Here is a 25,670-nt window from a genome sequence, read left to right as displayed (position 1 = left end):
TAGGGATTTTTGTTTCTTTTGTTCACTGCAGTTTCCCCAGCACCTAGTACAAGTCTGGCACACAACAGATGCTGATTAAGTATTTGTTGAATAAATTAGATTGGCAAAGATGAAAAATTAGATGGTGACTTGATTGGCAGGAGTATAGGGAAATAGATACTTTCGCACGTTGCCTGTCAGAATGAAATTGGAATTGCCTCCTTGGAGAGCAATCTGGCAAGACCTATTAAAATTTTTAAAAAGGCCTTACCAAGACCCAGCATTTAGCTGCCACGCATTTACTCAATAGATACACATGTCCAAACACGTAGTTCAAGGATGCTCACTGGCACATTATTTTAGTGAAAAAAGACCAGAATGAACGGAAATGTCAGTAGATAGGGGTGTGCTTGAATAACATGGGAATCGGTATGACCCTATAATAACCTTTAAAATGACAGAGGAAGATATACACGTATTGCTGTAGGTCTCCACGATCTACTGAGTGGAACAAGCCAGGGCGCAAATGTGCGAGATATGCTACCGTTTGGGTTTCAAAAATAAAAAAAGGACGGGGACGGAAGTACACATACTTACAAGTTCGTACAAGCATACATACGCATGTGCTTATTTATAAGCACATGAAGAGCTCTGGAAAATTGCAAGAAACTAATGATAGGGGTTGCCTGTTCTGTGTTTTAGGGGCTGGTGAGCTTGAAAAGGACTGGAAAAATTACGGTGAATGCAGTACTCAAAAAAAAAACCCTCTTCTGGGGGCGTCTGGCTGGCTCAGTGCATGGAGCATGGGGCTCCTGATCTGGGTTCGAGCTGGAGCCTGATGTTGGGTGTGGGGATTACTTCAAAACAAAACAAAAGCAAACAAACCACTTCGCTAACGTCTCAATCCACGCTCTTCTGCTAGCTTTTACTCTGTGTGGGTCTGACCTGGTAAAAAACGTGCCCTCCACTCTGCTTTGAAGACACGGGAGTAGGAAGGAGGACCTTTTATTTCCTCGGGGAGCGAAGCCAATAAAACGTATGAATAGAGTCAGCCCAGCCTCGTGCCCTGTGACTCGAGGGCAAGCCCCCTCCTTCCCCCAGCCCGGGGCGCCCGTCGGAGGAGCCGGCTGCCTGGAGTCCCCGCTTCCTCCGGAGAGGGCAGCAGCGGAGCGTCTCGGGGACGTATGCGTCCCAACTGGCACCGGGGAATTAAAAGAAAGGGAGCGGGAAGCCCCAGCCAAACAGGCGCCCCAAACAAAACCCAAGTGGAGGAAAGCGCGCGGCCTCGCAGACCCCGGGCCCTGCAGGCGTCCCGGCCTCGCCCGCGTCCCCGGCCGCGGCGTGATGCGCACGGACCGGCCCACGACGCCCGGGCCGCCACTGTCCCCGCACCTGGACGCCGGCCGTGTGGCTGCGCCCCAGCCGCCCTCGCTCGCCGCCCCGACCGTGTCCCAGTGTGGCTGTGCCACGGGGCACCTGGCTCCCCATGGGGCCGCGGGACTGGCTGAGGACCGTGTGCTGCTGCTGCCCGTGCAGGTGCCTGGAGGAGCCCGCCGCGCCGGAGAAGGAGCCCCTGGTCAGGTGGGCGCGCGCCCCGGGGCCGCGATCTGGGCTTCCGTGACCGCGGCCCGCGGCGCGGAGCCGGGTGCCCGTGTACCCGTTCGAGCCGGGGAGAGGGGCTCGCTTCAAGGTCGCACTGAGGCGCCCACTCAGCCCCTCGGCCTCCGCCTGGAGATCCTGTCCCCTGGGTAGGATTTTTGTCCGCGAGCGCAAACCCCCGGAGGCGCGGGAGACCCAGATGGACGCCGCGGGAAGCGCCAAGGGAAGCGCGGGAGAGAAGTTGGTGTCGGGGTCCCGTCAAGAGGATCTGCGGAGACCGTGTGTTTAATAGGCCTATTTCAGTGAAAAAGGCGACCGTGAGTTTCTAGTTCGTCCAGGAGAAAAGTTGGATACGGTGCCTTCAGTTTTATCACAAAAGAAAGGCAATTATAAGTGACTGAACCCAGGTAATATTTTTCACATTAAGAAAAAAAAATGCTTATTTTCTGTAGAGACAGTCTGTTCACTAGGATGTTGACTCATTACAGGTTCTGTTAGGAAGTGTGAGGGAATGAAAGGCAGGTTGGCAATGAGTGCACTTAGTGGCTCTGTGGAAGGGGCCATGCAACACAGTTTTGTTCTGGGCTGTCATTTTAAGCAATTATTTTTGTACCTTGGCTGTGATGAAATGAGGGTTCCATTAGGTCACGCCTAGGGGGTAGTTTCTTATGAAACCTGCATCTAACATGATAAAGCTTTCCTAAGTTTGCAAAAGCATGATTTACGTTTTCTTAACTCCGTCAAGTCCAGACATTTCCCTTGACTTATGAGGTCTTACGTAACCCCTTACTGCCTGTCCACTCTTATTTTCCAGTATATTAAATACTGTGCACGCCTTGATTTAATCAGACAGGCATCCTTGCTGTTCTAGGGACAATTCAACCTTCTTATTTCCCCCAAGCTTCCCTCAAGGAATGACCTTTATCCTTCCTTCCTGCCTTCCCCCCAACCAGCTAAGTGCTGGTTCTCAAGCTCCCCCCCGACCCCCACAGCCTTTCTCTTTGATGACTCTGAGCTCATTCATCTCTCACTCCCATGACTTAGGATTTAGAATTTACCATCTGCCCTTCACTGCTTAGTGAGCGCACATGTATGTACATAGATCTGTCATGTCTGCTTTATATACAGAAACAACTGTACACACGATGCACAAACTTTGGTGTGCTCTTGCTGATGGTTCCAACAAGAAACCTAGACTATTAGGATAATGTGGACAGGGAGACAGCTAGTCAACCACCCTGAGTCTACGAAGAAGTAAGTAACAATCTGTAATTTCATGCTTGCTTGTATGTGCAACTTGTCAGTATTCACTGTAACGAGAACAGAGTACTGATTCTCAGTGTCTTGGGTCTTTCCAGTTTTCCATCCTAGATTGCTATTCGAGTTAATAGTTTTGGTTATTTAAAAATAACAAATAGTTTTGGTTATTTAAAAATCTTCACCTGCCCTGGTTTGCATGGGAAGGCAGTGAATTTTGCAAGTAATTTTAAGGAGACGGAGTCACTTGGGGCCAGAATAGCCTAGTGTTCGTGAGTCAGATTGCCTGGGGTGAAAATCCAAACTGGGTGACTGGGCACAAATTATGAAACTTATTTCCACCTTAATTTCCTCATCTGTAAAATGGGGAGGACAGCAATATGTACCTCAAAGTGTTGCAGTGAGAAATGAAATGAGCCAATCCATGTAAAGTGTTTAGCAGAGTGTCTGAGCCATAGCAAACAACCAATAAATTCTAGTTACTGTTAATTATCATTGTTATTCTTCTGAGCATGCGGATATGAGTGGACTGGTCTTTTGTGGCTCAGTGTCAATCCTGGAATCATTTCAGTGCAACCCCGTTTGAGAAGAGCGGCTTGGGCTTTTTTGTGGAAGTATGGATCAGTGATAGGTGTGTGTATGGGTAACTGTATCTTCTTCCTTACTCAAGTCATCATGAGGACTAGTTTGAAATCTTTTTTGCTTTTTTATTTATTTTTAAAGTGGGAAGTTCCATGGTTTTTCATATATTCAGAAAATTCTGCAATCCTCTCCCCTGAGAGAGAACATTTCCATCCTGCCCCAAAGAAACGCCACACCCCTTAGCAATCCCTCGCCACTCCCCCTTCCTTGGCCCACCCCATCCCTGCACCCACAGATCTGCTGTCTGTCTCCCTAGATTTGCCTCTTCTGCAAGTTGCTTATAAATGGAGTGTTAGGCTCTGTGGTCTTGGCACCTGGCTTCTTTCACTCAAAATGGTGTTTCTGAGTTTCGTCTGCATTGTAGCATTTAGTAGCACTTCATTCCTTTTTAAGGCTGAATCCCCTTCTTAAGTTTGGCTTCTTTCCGTGTTATTTACCTGTTCACCAACGGATGGGCATGTGGGTTGTTTCCACTTTGGGGCTGTGATCGTCTGCGTACTAGCATCTGTGTGGATGTATGTTTTCAGTGACCTTGGGTATATCCCCAGAAGTGGGATGTTGAGTCATACAGGAATCCTCCATTCTGACAATCTGCCAGACTGTTTCCCAAAGTGGCCGGCTTGAAACCTTGATGTGGTGAAATCATGGGGCCAGATGGTCTTAATTTTTATTTTATGGAGAACTTCTTTATGTCTTTTTTTTGTATTTAAAAAAAAAAAGGTTTTGTCTATATGCTCTCCCCCTAACTAAATCCTTTATGGTGAGGTAATGGTTTTCAAGTTTTGTTTCAGGCCACAAGGGAGCAGTGCTGGGAAGAGGTGTGGTTGGGGAATGACAAGTGTCATTTGTCTACATGGTCACCTGCAGGCCTCTTCCAAAATGCACCAGGGATTCTCGCGAGTTCAAGAAAAGCAACTCGGTCTCATCTCCTTTGCCAATCTGATCTTGCCTTTTATGTTTTGACCTCGTTCTTTTTTTGGCTTTTCTGGAACTTTATACCTGAAGGGAAATGCCTGTGCCTTGTCTGGTTTGTGTCTGTGTTTCTCTCTGTTCTTCTAGTTCTTCGTTTCCCCTTTTTCTAGAAAAAGAATTTCTCCTTTTTCTAGAAATGCCTGAAAATTCATCCCGATACTGCCAAGCCCTTCAATTACCAGCCTTTGCTTTCTTCTGTGTCGGGCACAAAGGTCTTGAAAGAGTTGTCAATTGCTTCCCCCCCACCCCCCACTTCCTTCCTTATCACCCATTCACCATGAAATCTGGTTTCTCTCTTTCTTTTAAAAAATTTTTAAAGTATTTCTTTATTTTCGGGTGGGAGAGGGGCAGAGGGAGAGAGAAAGACAGAATCCCAAGGAGCTTAGTGGCTCCTTACAATGCAAGGCATGGATGGACTTGGAAGTCCTGATGAACAGGGAGCCAGATTCGGGGCTTGAACCCAGGACCCCGAGATCACAACAGGAACTGAAATCAAGAGTCGAAGGCTCAACCGACCGACCCACCCAGGTGCCGCTGAAATCTGGTTTCTGGCCTCTGCCTGATGACATGAAAATTGCTCTCTTGCAAGTCACAAGAGATAGAAATCTGATGTTCTTTCCTCAGTGTGTGAGCCATACCTCTGTGCTGACTGTCTGTGCTTGCTTTTACACTTCCTCTTTCCCTGGCTTGTCTGATTCTCCAGTTTCTTAATTTTTTTTTAAAAGATTTTATTTATTTATTTGACAGAGAGGGATCACAAGTAGGCAGAGAGGCAGGCAGAGAGAGAGGAAGAAGCAGGCTCCCTGCGGAGCAGAGAGCACGATGCGGGGCTCGATCCCAGGACCCTGAGATCATGACCTGAGCCGAAGGCAGCGGCTTAATCCACTGAGCCACCCAGGCGCCCCTGATTCTCCAGTTTCTGCCTGTGATCGGTCCGGTCATGCTGGCCTCCCCCCTGGTGGGGTTTCTAATGCCATATTTGTTAGTTAGACATCTTATTTCTTTTCCGACTTTTTTTTTTTTTAAGATTTTATTTATTTATTTGACAGACAGAGATCACAAGTAGGCAGAGAGGCAGGCAGAGAGAGAGGAGGAAGCAGGCTTCCTGCTGAGCGGAGAGCCCGATGCGGGACTCGATCCCAGGACCCTGGGATCAGGACCTGAGCCGAAGGCAGAGGCTTTAACCCACTGAGCCACCCAGGCGCCCCTCTTTTCCGACTTCTTAAGCTTTGCTCTGTTCCCCAGGCCCATTTTAGCTGCCTCCTCTGTGATGGAGCCTTAAAAAGTTTCCCCAAGCAGTTATGGAATCTCTTTACTTTCTGTTTACCCCTCAGGTCTCTTGTGGTTATGACTCTTCTAAGAGGGGTGCTGCAACCCCAGCTTGATTGGAGGTTCTGGTCTAGATTAGAGGCACTAAATCCAGCTCCCCTGACTTCTCCTGGCTGTGCCCAGCACAGTGCTCAACGTGGAGTAAGAACGGAATAGCTCCTTTTGGATTGGTAACGATGATCATGCTGTTCACTTGTTAATTTCAATGTGTAAATTTTCTAAAAAATGTATTTAAGACAAAATGCTGCGAAGACTAATAGAGTCAGCACACGCATGCACCCAGCATCTACCTTAAGAAAGCAGCGATGGAATTGAACCCCCCCCACATATCTCTCCTGACTGCATCTAGCTTCTTTCTTAACTTTCTAGAAATGGTGCATCCTGGGTGTAGCTTATTGCACGAGTGAGGTTTCCTTGCATACCTTCTGTTGTTAGTCGTCCCCAGCACTGAAGGAAATGGGTGTTATTTACCTCCATTTGATAAAGGAGGAACCCAAGGCTTAGAGAGTTTAAATGAATTCAGCATCACAGTGGGTAAGTCGGAGAGCCAGAATTTGAATCCGTGTCTGTCAGACTTCCAAATCCATGCCTTGCATTGTAAAAAATTCAGAAAACTACCAAATGTTTTCCAAAAGTAACTTAGAATATTTATGCACGAGAAACTGGTGGATATCAGTAGCCTTCGCTCCTGTCTGTTTTGGCCCCTTTCTCTTTCCCTTCTTCCATGTCGTTTGTGGGTAAAGTTTTTTTTACCTAGAAGTAGAAGCAACCTGGCCCTGTGAACTGAGCCCAGGGGGAGTTAGGAGACCCGAGTCCTAGTTTCAGCTATGAACTAACTATGGGATTTGTGGGGGTGGGGTTGGGCCTCTCCTCCCTTCCTCAAATTCTAGTTTCTTCTTTTGCAAAATGGGGAGATCAGACGTTTTATTTGTAATTTTATCTTTTTTCAGTGTTCTAATATTCATTTTTTATGCACCACACCCAGTACTCCGTGCAATACATGCCCTCCTTAATACCCACCCACTAGGCTCACCCAACCCCCCATCCCTCCAAAACCCTCCGTTTGTTTCTCAGAGACCACAGTCTCTCATGGTTTGTCTCCCCCTCCAAATTCCCCCACTCACTTTTCCTTTCCTTCCAATGTCCTCCATGTTATTCCTTATGCTCCAGAAGTAAGTGAAACCATATAATTGACTCTGCTTGACTTATTTCACTCATCATAATCTCTTCTAGTCCCGTCCATGTTGATACAAAAGTTGGGTATTCATCCTTTCTGATGGAGGCATAATATTCCATTGTATAAATGGACCATATCTTTATCCATTCGTCTGTGGAAGGGCATCTTGGTTCTTTCCACAGTTTGGCAACTGTGGCCATTGCTGCTATGAACATTGGGTACAGATGGCCCTTCTTTCCACTTCATCTGTATCTTTGGGGTAAATACCAGTAGTGCAACTGCAGGGCCATAAGGTAGCTCTATTTTTCCTTTCTTAAGGACTCTCCATGCTGTTTTTCAAAGCGGCTGCACCAACTTGCATTCCCACCAGCAGTGTAAGAGGATTCCCCTTTCTCCACATCTTCTCCAACACTAGTTGTTTACTGCCTTGTTGATTTTGGCCATATCTCAATGTGGTTTTGATTTGAATCTCCCTGATGGCTAATGATAATGAACATTTTTTTATGTGTCTGATAGCCATTTGTATGTGAGATCACACTTTAAAAAAAAAAGATTTATTTGGCGGGAGGGGAGGAAGGAAAAAGGGAGGGAGGGACGGTAGGAAGGGAGGGGCAGAGAGAGAGAGAGAGGGAAAAACAGCATAGTGGAAGGACGGAGGGGGAAAGAAAGGAGAGGGAGAGGATCTTGGCTCCACCTGCTCTGTCACTGGGAGGCAGGAGTTGGGGGAGTCACAGGACGCCTTCTCCGACGGAGCTGGTTACGTGTCCTTCTGGTAGGAAAATCCACACAAGCATTCGAGCAAGGACTACTGAGCAGCAAATCAAAGGCCAAGCGTGAATGGCCTCAAGACAGATAGTGTTTAAGAATTCCTAAGACCTAAGGTCTCCATCACAACTCCTCAGCTTTGTGACTGACACGCTATAGCAGCCAAAGACAATACGCCAATAAATGGGCACGCTTGCTTTTCAGTAAAACTGGACTTAGAAAAACCAAACACACAAACCTGGATTTGACCTGTGAGCCACAGGTTTGGAATGTGGAGGAAAAGGTGGCCTGACAGAATGAAATCTACCTGTTCTCTTCTGGGAACTGTCCAAGCCCCATTCCAAGCACAGTGCATGTATCTCGCTCAAAGGACATGAGTAAAGTCTAGCTCCTTACAATGCAGGTGCCCAGGGGTGCAACACTTAATGTTTCTTGGGGTAAAAACCACATCACTGCTCCCTAGTTCACAGGCCTTTAAATATGAGGACTTTGAGATCATATCCTCCATACCCCCCTCTGTCAGATGAAACAAACAAACAACAACAACAACAACAACAAAAAACCAGCCCAGAGAGGTTGAATAGCCCGCCAAATGTCACAAAGCAAATCCGCAGTATAGTCAGGAACCAGTTAGTAGCGTTGAGCCTGAACCCCAGGAACCCTTTCTACAGCGCCATGCTCCCCCTTGTGCTCCGTGAAATAAGCACCTGGTGTCCTTTCTAACAACCTTTCCTTTTAACACCCTGCCAGAGCTCCAGGTGACAGAGTGAAGTAGATGACCTCCAAGCATGGCAGGAGAGTCTTTTTTCCAAAGGATCTCTCACGTAAACCCTAGTATGAAACATGTTAAAGTAAGGATACCCTTTCCCTCCACCTGGTTGCCCTCAAAGCTCCCGGGGACCTTGAAGGCATCATAAAGTTCAAGGAAACCAAGTAAAGACCGAGTGAAGAGGAAAAGACCTTTGGATACAAGCACAGAAGAACCATGGAGTGAGTGTCCTGACAGGCAGATCAGATGTCATTTTATTTATCACCTGCTATCCTCGCCATGCCTCTAATTTCCAGGACTTTCTCCTCTCCTTTTGAGTCTTGCTCTGCTGCCCAGGGCCAAGCACAACAGTGCCCCTCCCTCCCAACCTCCCCTCCATATCCTGCAATCTTAATCCTGGATCCCATTTCTTTGAAAAGATCAATTGTGCTGACCTATTAATGATATTGACATGTAAATTAACTTTTGCTAAGACAGACGTAATTATCAGACTTCTGATAAGAATGTATTATTGCTCCCAGATATCAGATTTGACTTTTAAAGGGGATTTTTTGAAGCTCAACAGTGTTTTTGAAATCATGTTGAGTGACTTTTCCAAGGATGCAAGGGCAGGGGGCTGTGGGAGATGGGAAATCTTCTACCAGAGAGGTTTTAATGAGGTCAGTTTCCTGGTAGATTCACTGAGGGGGATGAGGGGAGAAGAGTTCCAACTTGATTTTAAAAAGAAGTTGAAAACCACAGACATCGCCAAAGCATTGGCCCAAGGTCAAGGTCTCAGTCATGATGCCTACACAGAAGCTATTCTTTGGGTAGTGGAGAACTGCGAGGCATCTGAAATTTGAATCCCTTACAAGGTAACAAGTCCTCCTGCCACAGTTTCACGAGTGGCATGAGACATGGCCAAAACACACCAGACTCTTGGGAGGAGACAAAGAACCCAGCAAGGGCGGTTCAGTACGTTTCATGGAGGGGCTCTAAGCTCCGATTCCAAAGCAGTAATGGGGGGAGGGGCGGTCAGATGATCTGCGCATGTGCAGTAGGCTACATTACACACTACCCACGGGAAAGGTACCCTGAACCCAGGGAACCTACATCTTTTACAACGAAAAACAGGTCTGCGTGTTCTTTTCTCTGGAGAGAGAATTACCTACCTACACCTCCCAGGGCTGGTCACTATGTAAGCACCCTTGAAAAGATAGTCCAGAAAAACAGGCAGGCAGTGCCTTGGCTCCCAGAGATCAAGAGATCCGTGGGGGAGAGCCTGGGTGGCTCAGTCAGTTAAGCCTCTGCCTTGGGCTCAGGTCATGATCCCCGAGTCCTGGGGTCCAGTCCCACCTCAGCTCCCTGCTCCACGCTCAGCGGGAAGTCTGCTCATCCCTCTCCCTCTCCTTCTGCCCCTCCCTCTGCTCTCGCCCTCTCTCTCTCTCTCTCTCATAAATAAGTAAAAATTGAAAGAAAGAAAAAAGAAATTCGTGTAGAATTCTCTCACATTTAAGGCCAGGTCTGTTCAAGATTCCAAGGAACATGAGCTTCCCAGAATGGGAATGACAGGGGCGAGAGGGAAGGAACAAACCTTGCACAGGGACAAATAAATAAGCATGTTTTACTTGTTTAGTTAAGAAGTGTTCCTCATTCCTCTTAGAACAAAATTCAAAATCCACCCCCCCCCAACCCCCGCCTGCCACCCCATGGCCCAGCGTGCATTCCTGCTCTGGTCCTTACTGGCTTCCCAGCGCCATACCTCAAGAGCCCCTTCCCTGCCTCCCCCTGCTGCGGCCCCACAGGCCTCACTGTCCTTGGCAGCTACCACCCTTCTTGCTGCCTGGACCTTCGCACCTCCACCATCCCCTCTGCCTGGCACATTCTCCACAAAGCTCATGCCCTCCCCTCCTTCAGGCCTCCATTCCCAGCCCAGTTCCCAGCCCAGAGCCGCTTTCTATCTCTTCAGATTGTCTTATTTTTCTTTGAAGTGCTCGTCACAAGCTACTTGGTATGTATCCGTCATCAGTCTTCCTTATGCCCCCGAGGGCAGGCACTTTGTTTATGGCTATGGCCACAGAGGCTATGTCTGTCCACTAAAAGAAACAACAATTTATAATCCTGTCAGTGGTCTGCCTATCTTTATGGGTTGAAGGGCACACGCCACCAAATTCCCTGCATTGGAGTCCAAAGCCCCAGCACCTCAGGCTGTGACCCTATTTGGAGATGGTGAGGAGGGTAACCAAGTTAAAAATGAAGGTATTAGGTGGGCCCTGTCCCTACAAGAAGGGACATTTGCCAGGATTTTGAAAAACAACAATGTCAACTGCTCTCCACTCTTGGAGGCAGAAGTTCCATAGAAAGTCATCCTTCTGAAACAGGTCATTCAGTATGTACTCTCTCCAGTTTCCATGAGCCCAAAGGTGTTTTCTATTAAATGTCACTTTAAAACAGGTAAGAAGATTGGGGCTCCTGGGTGGCTCTCAGTCATTAAGTGTCTGCCTTTGGCTCAGGTCATGATCCTGGGGTGCTGGGATCGAGTCCTGCATCAGGCTCCCGGTGCAGGGGGGAGCTTGTTTCTCCCTCTCCCTCTGCCAGTCTCTCTCTCTGTCTCTAAAATAAGTAACATCTTTTTAAAAATAAATTAAAATAACTAAATAAAACAGGTAAAAGTAGAAATACTATGTCGTGGAATAAAATGTTAAGGTGAAGAGTAAGGTATCTGTAAAAAGCTTTTTCAAACACTTGGCAGTCAAAGGCCAGGATACAGCTGGGCCTGAGCCAGTTCCTCCAGAGGACCAGAACCCAGCCTGTGTCAGCTGAGACCTTTACATAACAGCAAGCACAGGCGGCCAGGGAGTGTGTTCTGAGCAAGCGAAAGGAATGAAATGTGGACGAAACCTGCAGAGGTCTGCTTGCTTCCCCTCCTGGGCAAGGGCTTGCACAGCCCTGCTCTAGGTGTCCAGTAGCTGCAGAGTCAGAAGGGATGGGAAGCAGGAGAAAAAAGAGAAGCAAAAACCTTTCAAAACGAAACGCAGGAACAGGTGGAGCAAGTGGGAGAAGGACAGTCAGTGTTTGAACATCAGCCCGGGATCTGGCAGCCGGACAGGAGATCGTTTCTCAAATGCCCTGCCTTACCCAACACCGATCAGATGGCAAAGACGACCGGGCACCCCCAGTTAGCTACCCGGGTTCTTGTGCAACTCAGAGCTGTGCTCCATGCTGCCTGCTGCCTGCCGCCTCACGCCAGCGTTCACCCCGTCCCAAGTCAGCCCCTGAGCCCCACAAAATCCTCTGGGACAAGCAGCCATCTGGTTCCTCCGGTGCCTTGGCCTCCACCCAGGGATCCTGCATTCCAAGCTTTGGCAGCGTTTCCAAGGTGGCGAGGCTGCTCCAAGCCCAGTTCAGGAAAGATTGGAAACCACAGTGACCATGTGCATGGACGGCCAGGAAGCCCCACAAATAGCATTTAGCGGAGCAGACCTCTCCGCTCAGAACCCCTCTCTTCTCCTTCATTTTCAGCAGTTGGGATCCATTTGCGTTCCCATGTTCTCCTTTCAAATCATTCCCACGCTTCACCTGAATTCCTCTGGTTTTCTCCTAATACCCGCTTCTCTTTAACTTCTGGCTGAGCAGAGCCTACGTGGAATAAATGAATGTTTAACTGGGTAGAACGAAGGGAAAAAAAAACGTTAGGAATGGGATACTCAGTGGGGGAGAGCCAGGCCTGGAGATGAGCCAACTCCAGGGGGCACGGCCAGAGGATGACCCGAGGTGAACCTGGAGAGGTCCCCAGAAGTGAAGAGGGGCCCAGAGCGCAGGGAAGCATTCGGCAGGTGAAGGCTGCCCTTCTGGCTGGCCGCGAATGCCCCCACTTCATCCTCACTCGTTATGCAACCCATTCCAAACTCTGGCCTGAAGAGACGTACTACGGTGACTTCCCACTAGGAAAAATGCCACACCTTTGCTGACTTGACACAGATAACAGCAAACACAGTGTAAGACGACAGAGGGCATCTTAGAATTAATTTTTGCACGTTGTCACGCTTGGGTGGAAAGAGCCATGCTTGAGCAGTCCTTGGTCGGAAGGTCTCTCTTCTTACAAGCTGTTGCCATTTCTACTTCTAGCTCCCTCAGAGTCCCCCAGACTGTCAGCGACAGCCTGGGACAGAGCCCAGGGCTCCCGGATGAAAGGTCTCGGCCATGAAGCTTGGCCGGTGGTCAGTAAATCCAACTGCAGTGCACTTTCCCTGTCACACTTGGACTTGGTTTCAGAATTTTCTGGGAAAGTCACCAAAGCTGGCACCAAAAAAAGGGGGGGGGGGAAGGAAAAAGTGAAAAGGAAAAAAAAAAAGGAAGGAAAGGAAAAAGAAAGAAAATCAGCAGGTCAGCTCAGACTGCAGTACATTCAGCTCTACAACTGAACGAAAATATTCTGGTTGTGCTCGGGAAAGACTTCCTCCTGCTACGCTCCTCCCTCGTCCCTGTATTTTTATCCCCAGGGGACAGGTCTGTGAATCCCCAGGTTTACACACTTCACAGCACTCACCATACCACATGCCCTCCCCAATGTCTATAACCGCACCCCCCTCTCCCGCCCCCCCCCCCCGCCCCGCATGATGCCACTTTTAACAAGACCCATTTCTAATTTGCTTTGTGAATAACTAGATAGGGGTGGGCTCAACAAAAGGATGGCCCTTGTTTGCTTTTACATCATTTAATACCTTGTAGGTGAAAATACAGTACTCTGATAGCAGACGGAAATAGCGTGTTCCCTGAATCCTTAAGACCACAGCACCACACACATGCCCTAGATCTGCCAAATTCTTAGACCAAGTCTCAGTAGGCCAGTCCAGGTGTAAGCTCTCTCTGGTGAGGGGACAGGGTGAAGCTGGATGAACAATGCGGAGGAGAATCTGAATAATAACCCTGGGCTACTGGACATCAAACTGCGGATGAGAAATTCCACGCCCCTCCCCCCACCCCCCCATCCTCCGAATGCTTGCTTCCCTGCTAGAGGAATGAACCAGGTGATAGGATCTCAGATACCTACATCAGCGCTCTTGCAGGAAGCACACACTCTTGGATTCCCCAGTTTCTGCAGCGGGGCTGAAATGGATTAGATCTCAAATGGGGTAAAGGTTGCATCTTCCCTTCACTCCTGGGCGGGGAAAGGGAGATGAGGTGGAAGTGGGTTCGAGTTTATTTTGAAAATCATTTATTATTTTGGTTCTGTGGATAACCATAACGGCATCCCACTCCCCAACCCCCCCAACTCAGCGTTCAGCGTCCCTTGCAGAGGGTGAAAGGATCTGGACGCCAGATTTCTTCCCCTTCAGCTAAGCCGGCCCTTTCCTGTGTGCCAGAGGCACACAGCAACTGGAGCCAGAGCCTGCAGCCTTTCCTTCCCCAGGTGCCCTGGAGAATTCTATCTTAATTAACCATGAGAGCTAAAGCACGGGGGATTTTTGGAAATGGAGCACGCGCCCCTTTTTGTCTGCTTCCCTTCCTCCGGTCCACACAATGGCACCGAAATTTAAAAACAAACACCAAAACCCAACAAACAAGGGATCTCACCTACACACGCCGCGGACAAAGTCTGGCAGAGGACCCAGACCGAGTCGGGCAGCCGCCGCCGGGGAGCAGCTGTGGGCTGGGAAGATGGGGACCTGCCGCGGCGTGGGGGGTGGGGAGGCGCCGGGGGGCGGGGCGGAGCGGGGCGGCGGGGCGGGGCGGGGCGGGGCGGGGCGGCGGGGCGGGGCGGCGGGGCGGGGCGGGGCGGGGCGGGGCGGCGGGGCGGGGCGGGGCGGGGCGGTGGGGCGGGGCGGCGGGGCGGGGCGGCGGGGCGGCGGGGCGGCGGGGCGGCGGGGCGGGGCGGCGGGGCGGCGGGGCGGCGGGGCGGGGCGGCGGGGCGGCGGGGCGGGGCGGCGGGGCGGCGGGGCGGGGCGGCGCCCGGGCGGTCACGTGGGCAGGGTCCCTATACAGTCGCCCTTCCTAGACCAAGGAAACAGTGACCTTATCGCTCTCTGGACTCAGCCTCCCTGCAGACATGGCCGATTGGGGCGAGTGCAAGAGCTGCTTGGCGCCAGGCCTGCTGCAGCACCAACTGGCCATCGTCACGGGAGGGGCCACGGGTATCGGAAAGGCCATCACGGCGGAGCTGCTGCACCTGGGTACGCGAGCGGGCCCTCTGGGTCAGGCTACTTAAGATCAAGAGGTCGGCAGAGACACACACTAGCCTAAGGGGGTTTCCGGAGCCAGCAGGTACTCGGCAGGGCTGGGAGAGGTGGACCGGCCAAGCCCAGAGGCTGTACCTGTAGGCGACATTGAAACCGCGGGGGGAAAGGGAAGAGTTCTGTCTAAGAGATGCTGCAGAAGCGTTGAAGGATGAAACCACTCTTTGTGAACTGAAAGGAGGAGTTAGAATCAAAGATAACGTGGTCGAAGTCGGGAACAAGGAGACCTGTGGAAACGTGCTGTGGAATTCTTTATAGATGTGTTTAAAATGAACCCGTCGTATGGATTACCGAATGAGGAAACGCGGGAAGACTTTTCATATTTTTCTCTTTATCACTGGTTTATTTAATGATATCAGCATTGCCATTTCAGTTTCTGTTTTTATTAACTTACTTCCTCCTCATTATGGGTTGGACTTCCTTGCTTCTTTGCATTACTGCTGAACATTTTAATTTTACCTTATTGGATGCTGGTTATTTTTATGTTCATTTAACTATTCTTGAGCTTTGGGGCGCCTGGGTGGCTCAGTGGGTTAAGCTGCTGCCTTCGGCTCAGGTCATGATCTCAGGGTCCTGGGATCCAGTCCTGCATCGGGCTCTCTGCTCGGCAGGGAGTGTGCTTCCCTCTGTCTTCCTCTCTGCCTACTTGTGATCTCTGTCTGTCAAATAAATAAATAAAATTTTTAATAAATAAATAAATAAATAAAAATAAATAAATAAAAAATAAATATTCTTGAGCTTTGTTCTGTGTTAACTGCATCCCAGAAGTTGCTATTTCTGTGGCAACAGTTTGATACTTTAAGAGAGACTTGTTATATGTTAAGTATTGACCTGAATATTCTTTAATCTAGTTAATCTAGGGTAATTTTGCTTCACCACTCAGGCCATACCCTTCTGAGTATCTTACCCATTGCCTTTTCAAATGAGGTTTAGCCTGTTTGAAACACTATTTGCGGGGTACCTGAGTGGTTCAGTGGGTTAAAGCCTCTGCCTTTGGCTCAGGTCATGATCAGGTCCTGCCTACTTGTGATCTGTTTGTCAAATAAATTTAAAAAACCAAAAAAAAAAAAAAAAAAAAAAAAGAAAAGAAAAAAGAAACACCATTTCCATTCCCTTCTTGGCCTCCGTTGACTCCCAACTTCATCTGGTCCTGGAATCTGAGTGGTTCCTCTTCCTCCTCCCTGGGCTGCACCTGCGAAACTCTCTCCAGGCAGCAAGCTGGGATGATCATAGGACTCCCACTGTTTGTTTCCACTCTCTGAGATCACTGTGCCATGCTACCCCTTGTCTTGTGCCTGAAAGCCGTTCTGCATTATACTTTGACCAGTTTTTTTGTTCCATTGGTCTGGAGGGTTAACTCCATTATTGATGTTTGATCCTAACCTGAGGCAGAAGTCCTGATTCACCATTTTATTTTTAAAGGTTTTATTTACTTATTTGACAGATCACAAGTAGGCAGAGAGGCAGGCAGATAGAGAGAGGAGGAAGCAGGCTCCCTGCTGAGCAGAGTCCCATGCAGGGCTCAATCCCAGGACCCTAGGATCATGACCTGAGCCTAAGGCAGAGGCTTTAACCCACTGAGCCACCCAGGCCCCCCCGATTCACCATTCTTTAATGGGCACACATGAAAGAATTTCTGAACTTTTTTTTTTTTTTCTTCATTTAGACAACCCGTGAAAGCATATTTACCAACGAAAGCATGTTTACTATTTCTTGACTGTTTTCTTTTCAGGGTGTAATGTGGTCATTGCATCTCGTAACTTTGATCGATTAAAATCTGTTGCAAGAGAACTGAAGGCCAGCCTGCCCCCCAACAACCAGGCTCAGGTCACTCCCATAAAATGCAACATCCGCAATGAAGAGGAGGTAATGCAAATATGTCTATATCCTTTATTCATTCATTTTATTTACAGTGGTGGTCCCTAAAACTAGTGCTTCAGATGTTCCTGTGGTAGAGGTCTTAGATGACGTTAACTAGAAGCAGAGGTTGTAAAAGAGATTCTTTCTCTAATGATGTACTGAGTGTTACTTCCTGGGGGAGGAGAGGAAAGAAACAGTCTTTAAGGAAGCTAAACAGGGACGTAGGCTCAGCGAGATTGCTTTGTGTGCCTTTTGCCCTTTAAGTCATTTCTTTATTTTTTTTTAATATCTTATTTTTAAGTGATCAGTCATTTCTGCACCCAACGTGGGGCTCAAACTCACAACCCCAAGATCAAGAGTCACATGCTGTACCAACTGAGCCAGACAGGTGCCCCCTTTATGTAATTTCTTAATGGGAATTTTAACTGGATTTCGGCTACAGGTCCTGATACCATTTACTGCGACGGTAGACTGCACGTTCTTCTCCCAGAGAAGAAGCTCCCAGAGAGCTTCTCCCAGCTCTCAGTCCAACTAGCAAGTGAAGTTGTTAACCAGTTTACTTTCAACATTTTTTTAGGTGAAGAATTTGGTCAAATCCGCCTTAGATGTTTACGGTAAGATCAATTTTTTGGTAAACAATGGAGGAGGCCAGTTCACATCTCCTGCAGAACACATCAGTGCAAAGGGATGGCATGCTGTGATTGAGACCAACCTGACGGGCACCTTCTACATGTGCAAAGCAGGTGAGTATGATCAATAACCCAAAAAGGCAAGGTGTCTTTATTTAAAGATCAAAGAGAATCTTTTTTTTAACTTTAAAGATTTTATTTATTTATCAGAGAGAGAGAGAGAGAGCACACACACAAGCAGGGGGAGTGGAAATGGAGAAGCAGGCTACCCCTGAGCAGGAGCCCGATACCGGACTCAATCCTGGGACCCTGAGATCATGACCCAAGCTGAAGGCAGAGGGTTAACCCACAGAGCCACCTGGGTGCCCTAGATCGTAGAGAATCTTCCAAGAGAATTGTTGGGGGCTCAGAAACTCCATGTCTGCAGTACTGACTGCCCTGATTTGCTTGGATAGGACCAGAAATGTAAACTGCTGCTTTTCTGGATAGTAATTTGGCAATATTTGTAAAATATGGGTATGGTTTGATCTCACAATTTTACTTCTAGGAATTTATCATGAGAAAATCATTAAGAATCTGTACAAAGATATAGCTACGAAGTTGTTCCTGAAATTAAAAAAAAAAACAACAAAACCTCTCACACTTAGTTTTAAAGAAATGAATCTGTTTAATCTCTTGTAACTTGTCAAATCTTCAGGGAGAATGCCAGAATCCACATCCTTTCTGATTAACGACTAATTAGCATGCATGTAGATCTTTGGATCGGAACTTGTATTTCATAGGTGATGATATTCAACTCCTAACATTGAGTAATTCAAGGGTTTTGTTAAAACGATCGAAGACATTTTTGTGATGAAAACCACAGAACAGGTAGAATTCCAACCCAAAGGGTCTTCACGCTAATATGGATTAGGCTTTATATTCTTAATATCTCTAAGTCAAAATCTTGCAGACATTTCCAGCTTTCAACTTCATCTAACTAGTAGTATAAAGCTTTCCATTTGTGTGGCTGGCTGTTTCATGGGAACCTCTGATTTACAGCCCATTGGTCAGAAGCACATGTAACAAGCTGGACTTGTGATTGGCATCTGAGACTACCTCACACTTCTTAAAGAAATATTCCCATGACAGCTCTGGAAGTGTCGGGAAAAACACAAAGATGATTTCAGCGTTCTTTTTTTTTTTTTTTTTTTTTTTAAAGACTTTATTTATTTATTTATTTGACAGAGAAAGACACAGAGAGAGAGGGGACACAAGAGGGGGAATGTGAGAGGGAGAAGCACACTTCCCACTGAGCAGGGAGCCTGATGTGGGGCTGGATCCCAAGACCTTAGGATCATGACCTGAGCCAAAGTCAGACACTTAGTGACAAGCCACCCAGGTGCTCCCGATTTCAGAGTTCTAACACAGAGTACTATTTAAGCAAAAGCAGAAAGTCTGTGTAGGGTAATTGAAATAAATTTGTATCTTTTTATTTTTCATATATATATATATATTTTAGATATTTGATATGGCACATAGTTCTTTATTTTCATTTTCAGACTTTTCAGGCTATTCATGACCTCTTTCTTTCTTTCTTTTTTTAAAAAGATTTTATTTTTTGACAGAGAGCAAGAGAGCACCAGCAGGGGGAGCACAAGCAGAGGGAGAAGCAGGCTCCCCGCTGAGCAGGGAGCCTGATGTGGAGCTTGTTCCTAGGACCCTGGGATCATAACCTGAGCTGAAGGGAGATGCTTAACCGACTGAGCCACCCAGGCGCCCCCCTTTGATTCTTTCAGATGAGTTTTATATTCAGGATTTTTCCTCAAAACTCCTGGTGGGGAATTTGACTGGAATTGTATTCAACCTGTCAATAATTTGACAGTATGTTGAAATATTATCTCTGCACCATGGCGCATCTTTCTATTAATGGGTTCTTACTTTATATTTTTTGGCAAAGGTCGGTGGGTTTCGTCATGTAAATCTTTTTTAAGTAAGCTCCATGCTGGTCATGGAGCCCAACACAGAGCTTGAACTCATGACCCTGAGATCAACACCTGAACCAAAATCAAAAGTCAGGTGCTTAACTGAATGGGTCACCCAGGAGCCCCTCTCCTATTTTTTTACCAAGATTATACCTAGATATTTTGGATGACTCCTTCTAATGATTTTTATTTTTTAAGATCTTTAAAAATATTTTACTTATTTATTTGAGATCGACAGAAAGAGCACGAGCAGAGGGAGGGGCAGAAGGAGATGGAGAAGCACACTCCCCGATGAGCAGGGTGCCTGATGCAGGGCTTGATCCCAGGATCCTGGGATTGTGACCTGAGCTGAAAGCAGATGCTTGACTGACTGAGCCACCTGGGCACTCCAACGCCTGCTGTTTTGAATGGGCTCTTTTCCCAGTTATTTTCAGCTGGATTATTGTGGGTTTATGGAAGAACTACTTTTTCAAGTTCATCTCGTGGTTTTATCTAGTAATTTGTAGTTTATCTAACAGTTTTTGAGATTAGTCTTTCAGGTGTTTTAGCTACACAATTATGTTGTCTAAAAATAAATAATGTATTTCATTGACTGAAAGATACAGTCAATGTATCTTTGGTGAAATGCACCATCATTTTCTGTACTACTGAGAAAGTACAAACAGTGTTATTTGTATCCTAAGAAGCCACCAACTGTAAAACATATCCCAGTTTCAACAATTTCAGAATAATATGAAAGAATTGTCTTAGAGTCCAAAAATACCATATTTTATGTCTTCTTTTCTGGGGGATTCACCTCCTTTTTCTGTCATGTAGTATGAATTGGGAAGAACTCCACTGGAAAGCTTTAGGTAATGATGGGAACCCATTCTTATTTTTGTCTAAGCTCTTAGTAGGAATGGGTCTTTCTTTGTTCTCTGGCCCTTAAATTCTAAAAATTAGTTTTCTATTGAAGTGAGTCTTGAGGGTACACATCTGACGTAGTCTTCATTTATATGAATAGAGTTGAAGGCTAAATATCAAATGGGGCTTCAAAAAAGGATAAGGAATGAGGGATGCCTGATGGCTTCGTCAGTTGAGGGTCTGACTCTTGATTTCAGCTCAAGTCATGAGCTCTCATGAGATCGAGTCCTGTGTAGGGTTCTAAGCTGGTTGTAGAACCTGCTTAAGATTCTCTCTTCTTCTCCCTCCACTGTTCCCCCCCAACCCCACTCCCACTCTCTCCCCCTAAAAAAAACACCAAAATTGAAAAGAAAATACTTAAGGAATTAACAAAAGAAGGATAAGACTTATATTTAAAAATGACAAAACATTGCTGACAGAAATGAATGATCAGAATAAATGGAAAAACATTCAAAATTTATGAATTGGAAGACTTGATACGGTTAAGATGGTAGTTCTTCCCGAATTGGTATGTAGGTTCAACACAGTCCCTATTACTTTTGCAGAAAATGACAAGCAGATCCTAAAATACATGCGGAAGTGCAAAGGACTCAGAGTAGCCACAACAGTTTTGCACACCAGGAAAGTTGGAGGACTTATACTTCTTGATTTCAAGATAATGTGGTACTGGCATAAGGACAGATGAATAGATATTTTGGACAAATTTGAAAGTCTAGAAATAAACCCTTATAGTTGTGATCAATCCCTTATATTTATGATTTTTGCCAAGGGGGCCAAGGCAGTTCTATGCGGGAAATAATCGTCTTTTCAGCAAATGGTCCTGGACAATTGGATATCCACATGCAAGAGGACCCTTCCCTCATAGCATAAGTAAAAGTTAACCAAAAGTACAAAATGGACCCTAGACCTTAATGCAAATAGTAAAATTGCATAACTTTTGGAAACAAATAAAGGACAAAATCTTTATGACCTTGACTTAGGCAGAGTCCTGAGATACACCATCTAGAATACCATGTATAAAGTAAAAAAACTGATAAACTTGACCTAATCAAACTTAAATATGTTTGCACTTCAAAAGACAACATTAAGAAAATGAAAAGATAAGCCAGACTGAGGGACATCACATAGCTGATAAAGGACTTGTATCCAGAACATAGAAAGAGCTCTTATAATTTAGTATTAAGAAAACAAACCCATTAAAAAATGAGCAAAATATTTGAATAGATATTTTACCAAAGAAGATAAATGAACGGCTGATAAGTACATCCAAAGATTGTCAGCACCATTAGTCATCGGGACATCAGATCAAGACCTCGGTGAAGTATCACTTCATACCCACTAGAATGGTTATAATAGAAAAAAATTAGGCAATAATAGCATGGAGAAACTGCAACCCTCATGCATATCTGGTAGAAATGTAAAATAGTGGAGACACCAGAAAATAGTTTGGCAGTTACTTAAAAAGTTAAACATACAGTTACCATATGACCCAGCAGTTCCATTCCTAAGCATTTACCCAAGAGAAATGAAAACATAGGTCCACCCAACAGTTTGTATTCTTCATCACCCACCAGTGGAAAGAATTCAAATGTTCATCCTCTGGTGAATAGACAAATGAAATATGGTCTGTCTATTCACTGGAATACGATTCGGCAATAAAAATTAACTATTGATACCGTTACCTTGTGGATGAACCTTACAGATATTATTCTAAGTAAAAGAAGCCAGACACAAAAGACCACATATGGTGTGATTGCATTTATGGGAAATGTCCAGAAAAGACAAGTTTATGTAAATGGAAAATAGATGAGGGTTTGTGTGGGGATGGCTTGGGCTGCAGATGGGCACAAAGCAGTGTTTTGGGGGTGATGGAATGTTCTAAAACTGGATTGTGATGGTGGTTGCATGACTTGTTGTATATTTATTGAAAATCATTAAATTGTACACATAAGTGGATGAGTTTCCGGATATATAAATTATATTCAATCAGGCTTTAAAAAAAAAGGAATTGTAAATTTAAAAGAATTTAAAGATTTTATTTATTTTTTTGGCAGGAAAGAGAGATCACAAGTAGGCAGAGAGGCAGGCAGAGAGAAGGGGTAGTAGGTTCCCTGCTGAGCAGAGAGCCTGAGACAGGGCTGAGCCAAAGGCAGAGCTTAACCCACTGAACCACCCAGGTACCCTGAAATTAAAAATTTTTAAATAACAAGCAAGATGGTGGGACAGTGAGTGAGAACAGAGTCAGGACGCTATTTCATATGATTGTCATTGGCTGTTTCCTGCAGTTTACAACTCCTGGATGAAAGAGCATGGAGGATCTATTGTCAACATTACGATGCTTATTAGAAACGGATTTCCAGGATTTGTGTAAGCATACTTAATATATATATACATTTTTTTCCCTATGTCTTTGGATTTTGTCCTCTGAATGGGGGGAGTGGGGTGAGAAAATTTCATAAGTCACAATCCTGAATCCTGTAATGAGTTTCAGTCTCAATACTTAACATTGCCCTTTATTTGAACTTCAAAAATGTACTTGCAAAACATTCCTATGCATATTAGACTTACCAGATTTACCAAGAAAATAGAAACAGGAGGCCCCATTAAATTTTATATTATGTCTATCCCAAATATTGCATGGGGCATGTTTATGCTAAAATATTTTGTTGTTTATCTGAAATTCAATTAACTGATTGTCCTCTATTTTATCCAGTAACCCTAATCCAGATGTCACTAAACTGGTCATCGATGTCTGAAGAGATTTTTTTTTGTTAACATGTAGGAATGAAACAAATTTAGATTAATTTAGATTTGAATACTGTGAATATGTATCTTCAATTTTAGACAGTACTGCTAAATTGTTATTCCGTAATGGAGTTTGACATGTTTGACTCTTACTCTGATTTTGGTAAATCTTTATGGTGGAAATAGATTAAAAAAAAAAAGTCAATCAGTGGAGTAACTTAGCCTCCTGGCTCAGTAGAGTCTTAATAATCTAAAAGGGCATCCACATAGAACAAAGAGAAAAACAGTGTGCCAGGAAGCTACTTGAAAACCACACGTTTAGCAGTTAAAATATCTGGTTTACAAAAAATTCATTTTGTATTTCTTTTATATCTGTTTCATTTTGATTTCTTTTGTATCTTTTATAAGTTCTGATTCCTTCCATTTTTAATTAAAATTTTTAAAGATTTTTCCAACATAGAATATTTCTTTTTATGAAATAGACCTAGCCTAGTGTTATAAAAACAAAGCATGCTAGTTTTTACATATGTATAAAACTGCATAAGGTACAAAGTTGAGTGCTCTGTACCCTCTCATTCCAGAGATAGCCTGTTAACCAAGTAAGACAGTGACCTGACTTCCTTTATTATTAATATGTAATCTGGAATGTGCAGGGCGATATGAATATGAATATCCTGTTTGCCATTGTGATTTTTGTAACCATTGTTGATTCTTACCTGAATCGCTTACTATATTAAGATTCGGAAGATGGGGGCACCTGGGTGGCTCAGTGGATTAAGCCGCTGCCTTCGGCTCAGGTCATGATCTCAGGGTCCTGGGATCGAGCCCCGCATCGGGCTCTCTGCTCCGCAGGGAGCCTGCTTCCTCCTCTCTCTCTGCCTGCCTCTCTACCTACTTGTGATCTCTCTCTCTGTCAAATAAATAAATAAAATCTTTAAAAAAAAAAAAAGATTCGGAAGATGTTGATTTTTCTGATTTCATAATTGCTTCTGTATTTATTAGCTGATATTCTTCTGTAAAATGACTTTTCTGCAACAGCCATTCCTCTTTCTCTCTGTACTTATTATTATTATTATTCAATTTTTGGTAGACCACTATTAGGGACTTACTGATTTCTTTTCATATTCCTTTATTCAAATGCACGTACTATCTCAAACTTAGTAGAAATTTATATTGCTTCTACATTTTGCATTATAAATAATTCTGCAGTGACTAACACTGTACATGCTTGTTTCATATTTGTGGAATTGTATCTTCAGGGTATATCTTGGAAGTTGGATTGCTGGGTGAAGGTGAAGGGTACATGCATACTTTTAGGTATTTCTAGCCAACAAAGTATGAGAGTACATGTTCCCCAGAGCCTGACGGAAAATGTGTGTTCTCAACTTCTGGACAGTTCTCATGGTCAAGAAATGGTATTCTCTGTGGAGCATCTTTTGAGTTGTTGAAAGGCTATCTGGTGGGGCGCCTGGGTGGCTCAGTGGGTTAAGCCTCTGCCTTCGGCTTGGGTCATGATCTCAGGGTCCTGGGATCAAACCCCGTGTCGGGCTCTCTGCTCAGCTGGGAGCCTGCTCCCTACTCCCCCACCTGCCTCTCTGTCTACTTGTTACCTCTGCCTGTCAAATAAATAAATAAAATCTTAAAAAAAAAAAAAAGGCATCTGGAAATCTTGTGTGTATGTTTGAGTCATATTGCTGTCTTAGCACATTTTTCTTAATACTGTCTAGGGCTAGTCTATTTTCTATTAAATCTTTGCAGGGGAGTTTAGTCTGAGCTGCTGATTTTTTTTTAATTACAAAATTTTTTTTTTATTTTTTAAAGATTTTTTTTATTTATTTGATAGATAGAGGTCATGAGTAGGCAGAGAGGCAGGCAGAGAGAGAGGAGGAAGCAGGCTCCCCACTGAGCAGAGAGCCTGATGTGGGGCTCGATCCCAGGACCCTGAGACCATGATCTGAGCCAAAGGAGAGGCTTTAACCCACCGAGCCACCCAGGTACCCCTTAATTTTAATTAATAAATAATTGTGAGGGCAAAAGATAGGTCAAAAGAGCAACTCATGGCTCCCATGGACAGTTTGTAACTCAAATGCCCATCAGTGGGTGAATGACTAAACACACTGTGGTATATCTGTATAACAGACTACTAGTTGGAAAGAAGAGGTAATGAACTATTAACTCATGCAACAACATGGATGAATCTCAAAATAATTATTCCTTTTTTAAAAATTATGTTGTCTTAATCACCATAAAGTACATCATTAGTTTTGATATAGTGTTCCATGTTTTTGTATAACATTTACTGTTTTTGTATAACAGCCAGTACTCATTGTAATATGTGCCCTCCTTAATGCCCATCACTGGGCTAACCCATCCCCCTGCTCCCCTCCCCTCTAAAACCTTAGTTTGTTTCCCAGAGTCCATAGTCTCTCACGGTTTGCTTACCCCTCTGATTTCCCCCCTTCATTTTTTCCTTCCTTCTCCTAATGACTTCCATGCTATTCCTTATGTTCCACAAATAAGTGAAACCATATGGTAATTGTCTTCCTCTTTTTGACTTATTTAACTTAGCATAATCTCCTCCAGTTCCATCCATGTCAATGCAAATGGTGGGTATTCATCTTTTCTGATGGCTGAGTAATATTCCATTGTATTTATGAATAAATAATCTTCTTTATCCATTCCTCTTTTGAAGGTCATCTTGGTTCCTTCTACAGTTTGGCTATTGTGGCCATTGCTGCTGTGAACATTGGGGTGCATGTGGCCCTTCTTTCCACCACATCTGTATCTTTGGGGATAAATATCCAGTAGTGCAGTTGCTGGGCATAGCATGGCTCTATTTTTAACTTTTTGAGGAACCTCCACACT

General features: G+C 45.1%; 1 protein-coding gene across 3 annotated transcripts in view; it reads left to right on the top strand.

Moving 5' to 3' along the window:
- The first annotated feature begins 14,450 nt into the window (after positions 1-14,450).
- The window catches only part of LOC123950984 (peroxisomal trans-2-enoyl-CoA reductase-like), a 29,832-nt gene continuing 18,612 nt past the window's right edge, over positions 14,451-25,670 (top strand). Inside the window, exons 1-4 of one of the 3 annotated variants that reach the window (XM_046019521.1) lie at positions 14,451-14,641; positions 16,437-16,570; positions 17,142-17,307; positions 22,346-22,427. In XM_046019521.1, the coding sequence (XP_045875477.1) occupies positions 14,518-14,641; positions 16,437-16,570; positions 17,142-17,307; positions 22,346-22,427 (506 nt within the window). In that variant the 5' untranslated portion in view covers positions 14,451-14,517. The remainder of the gene's footprint in view (positions 14,642-16,436; positions 16,571-17,141; positions 17,308-22,345; positions 22,428-25,670) is intronic. The other 2 variants (XM_046019524.1, XM_046019525.1) reach the window with 2 other exon arrangements.

Source organism: Meles meles, chromosome 9 (genome assembly GCF_922984935.1).
Source record: "Meles meles chromosome 9, mMelMel3.1 paternal haplotype, whole genome shotgun sequence".
NCBI classification, from domain to species: domain Eukaryota; kingdom Metazoa; phylum Chordata; class Mammalia; order Carnivora; family Mustelidae; genus Meles; species Meles meles.
The sequence above is the reverse complement of the archived record's forward strand: the minus strand, read 5'-3'. Positions and strand labels throughout refer to the sequence as shown.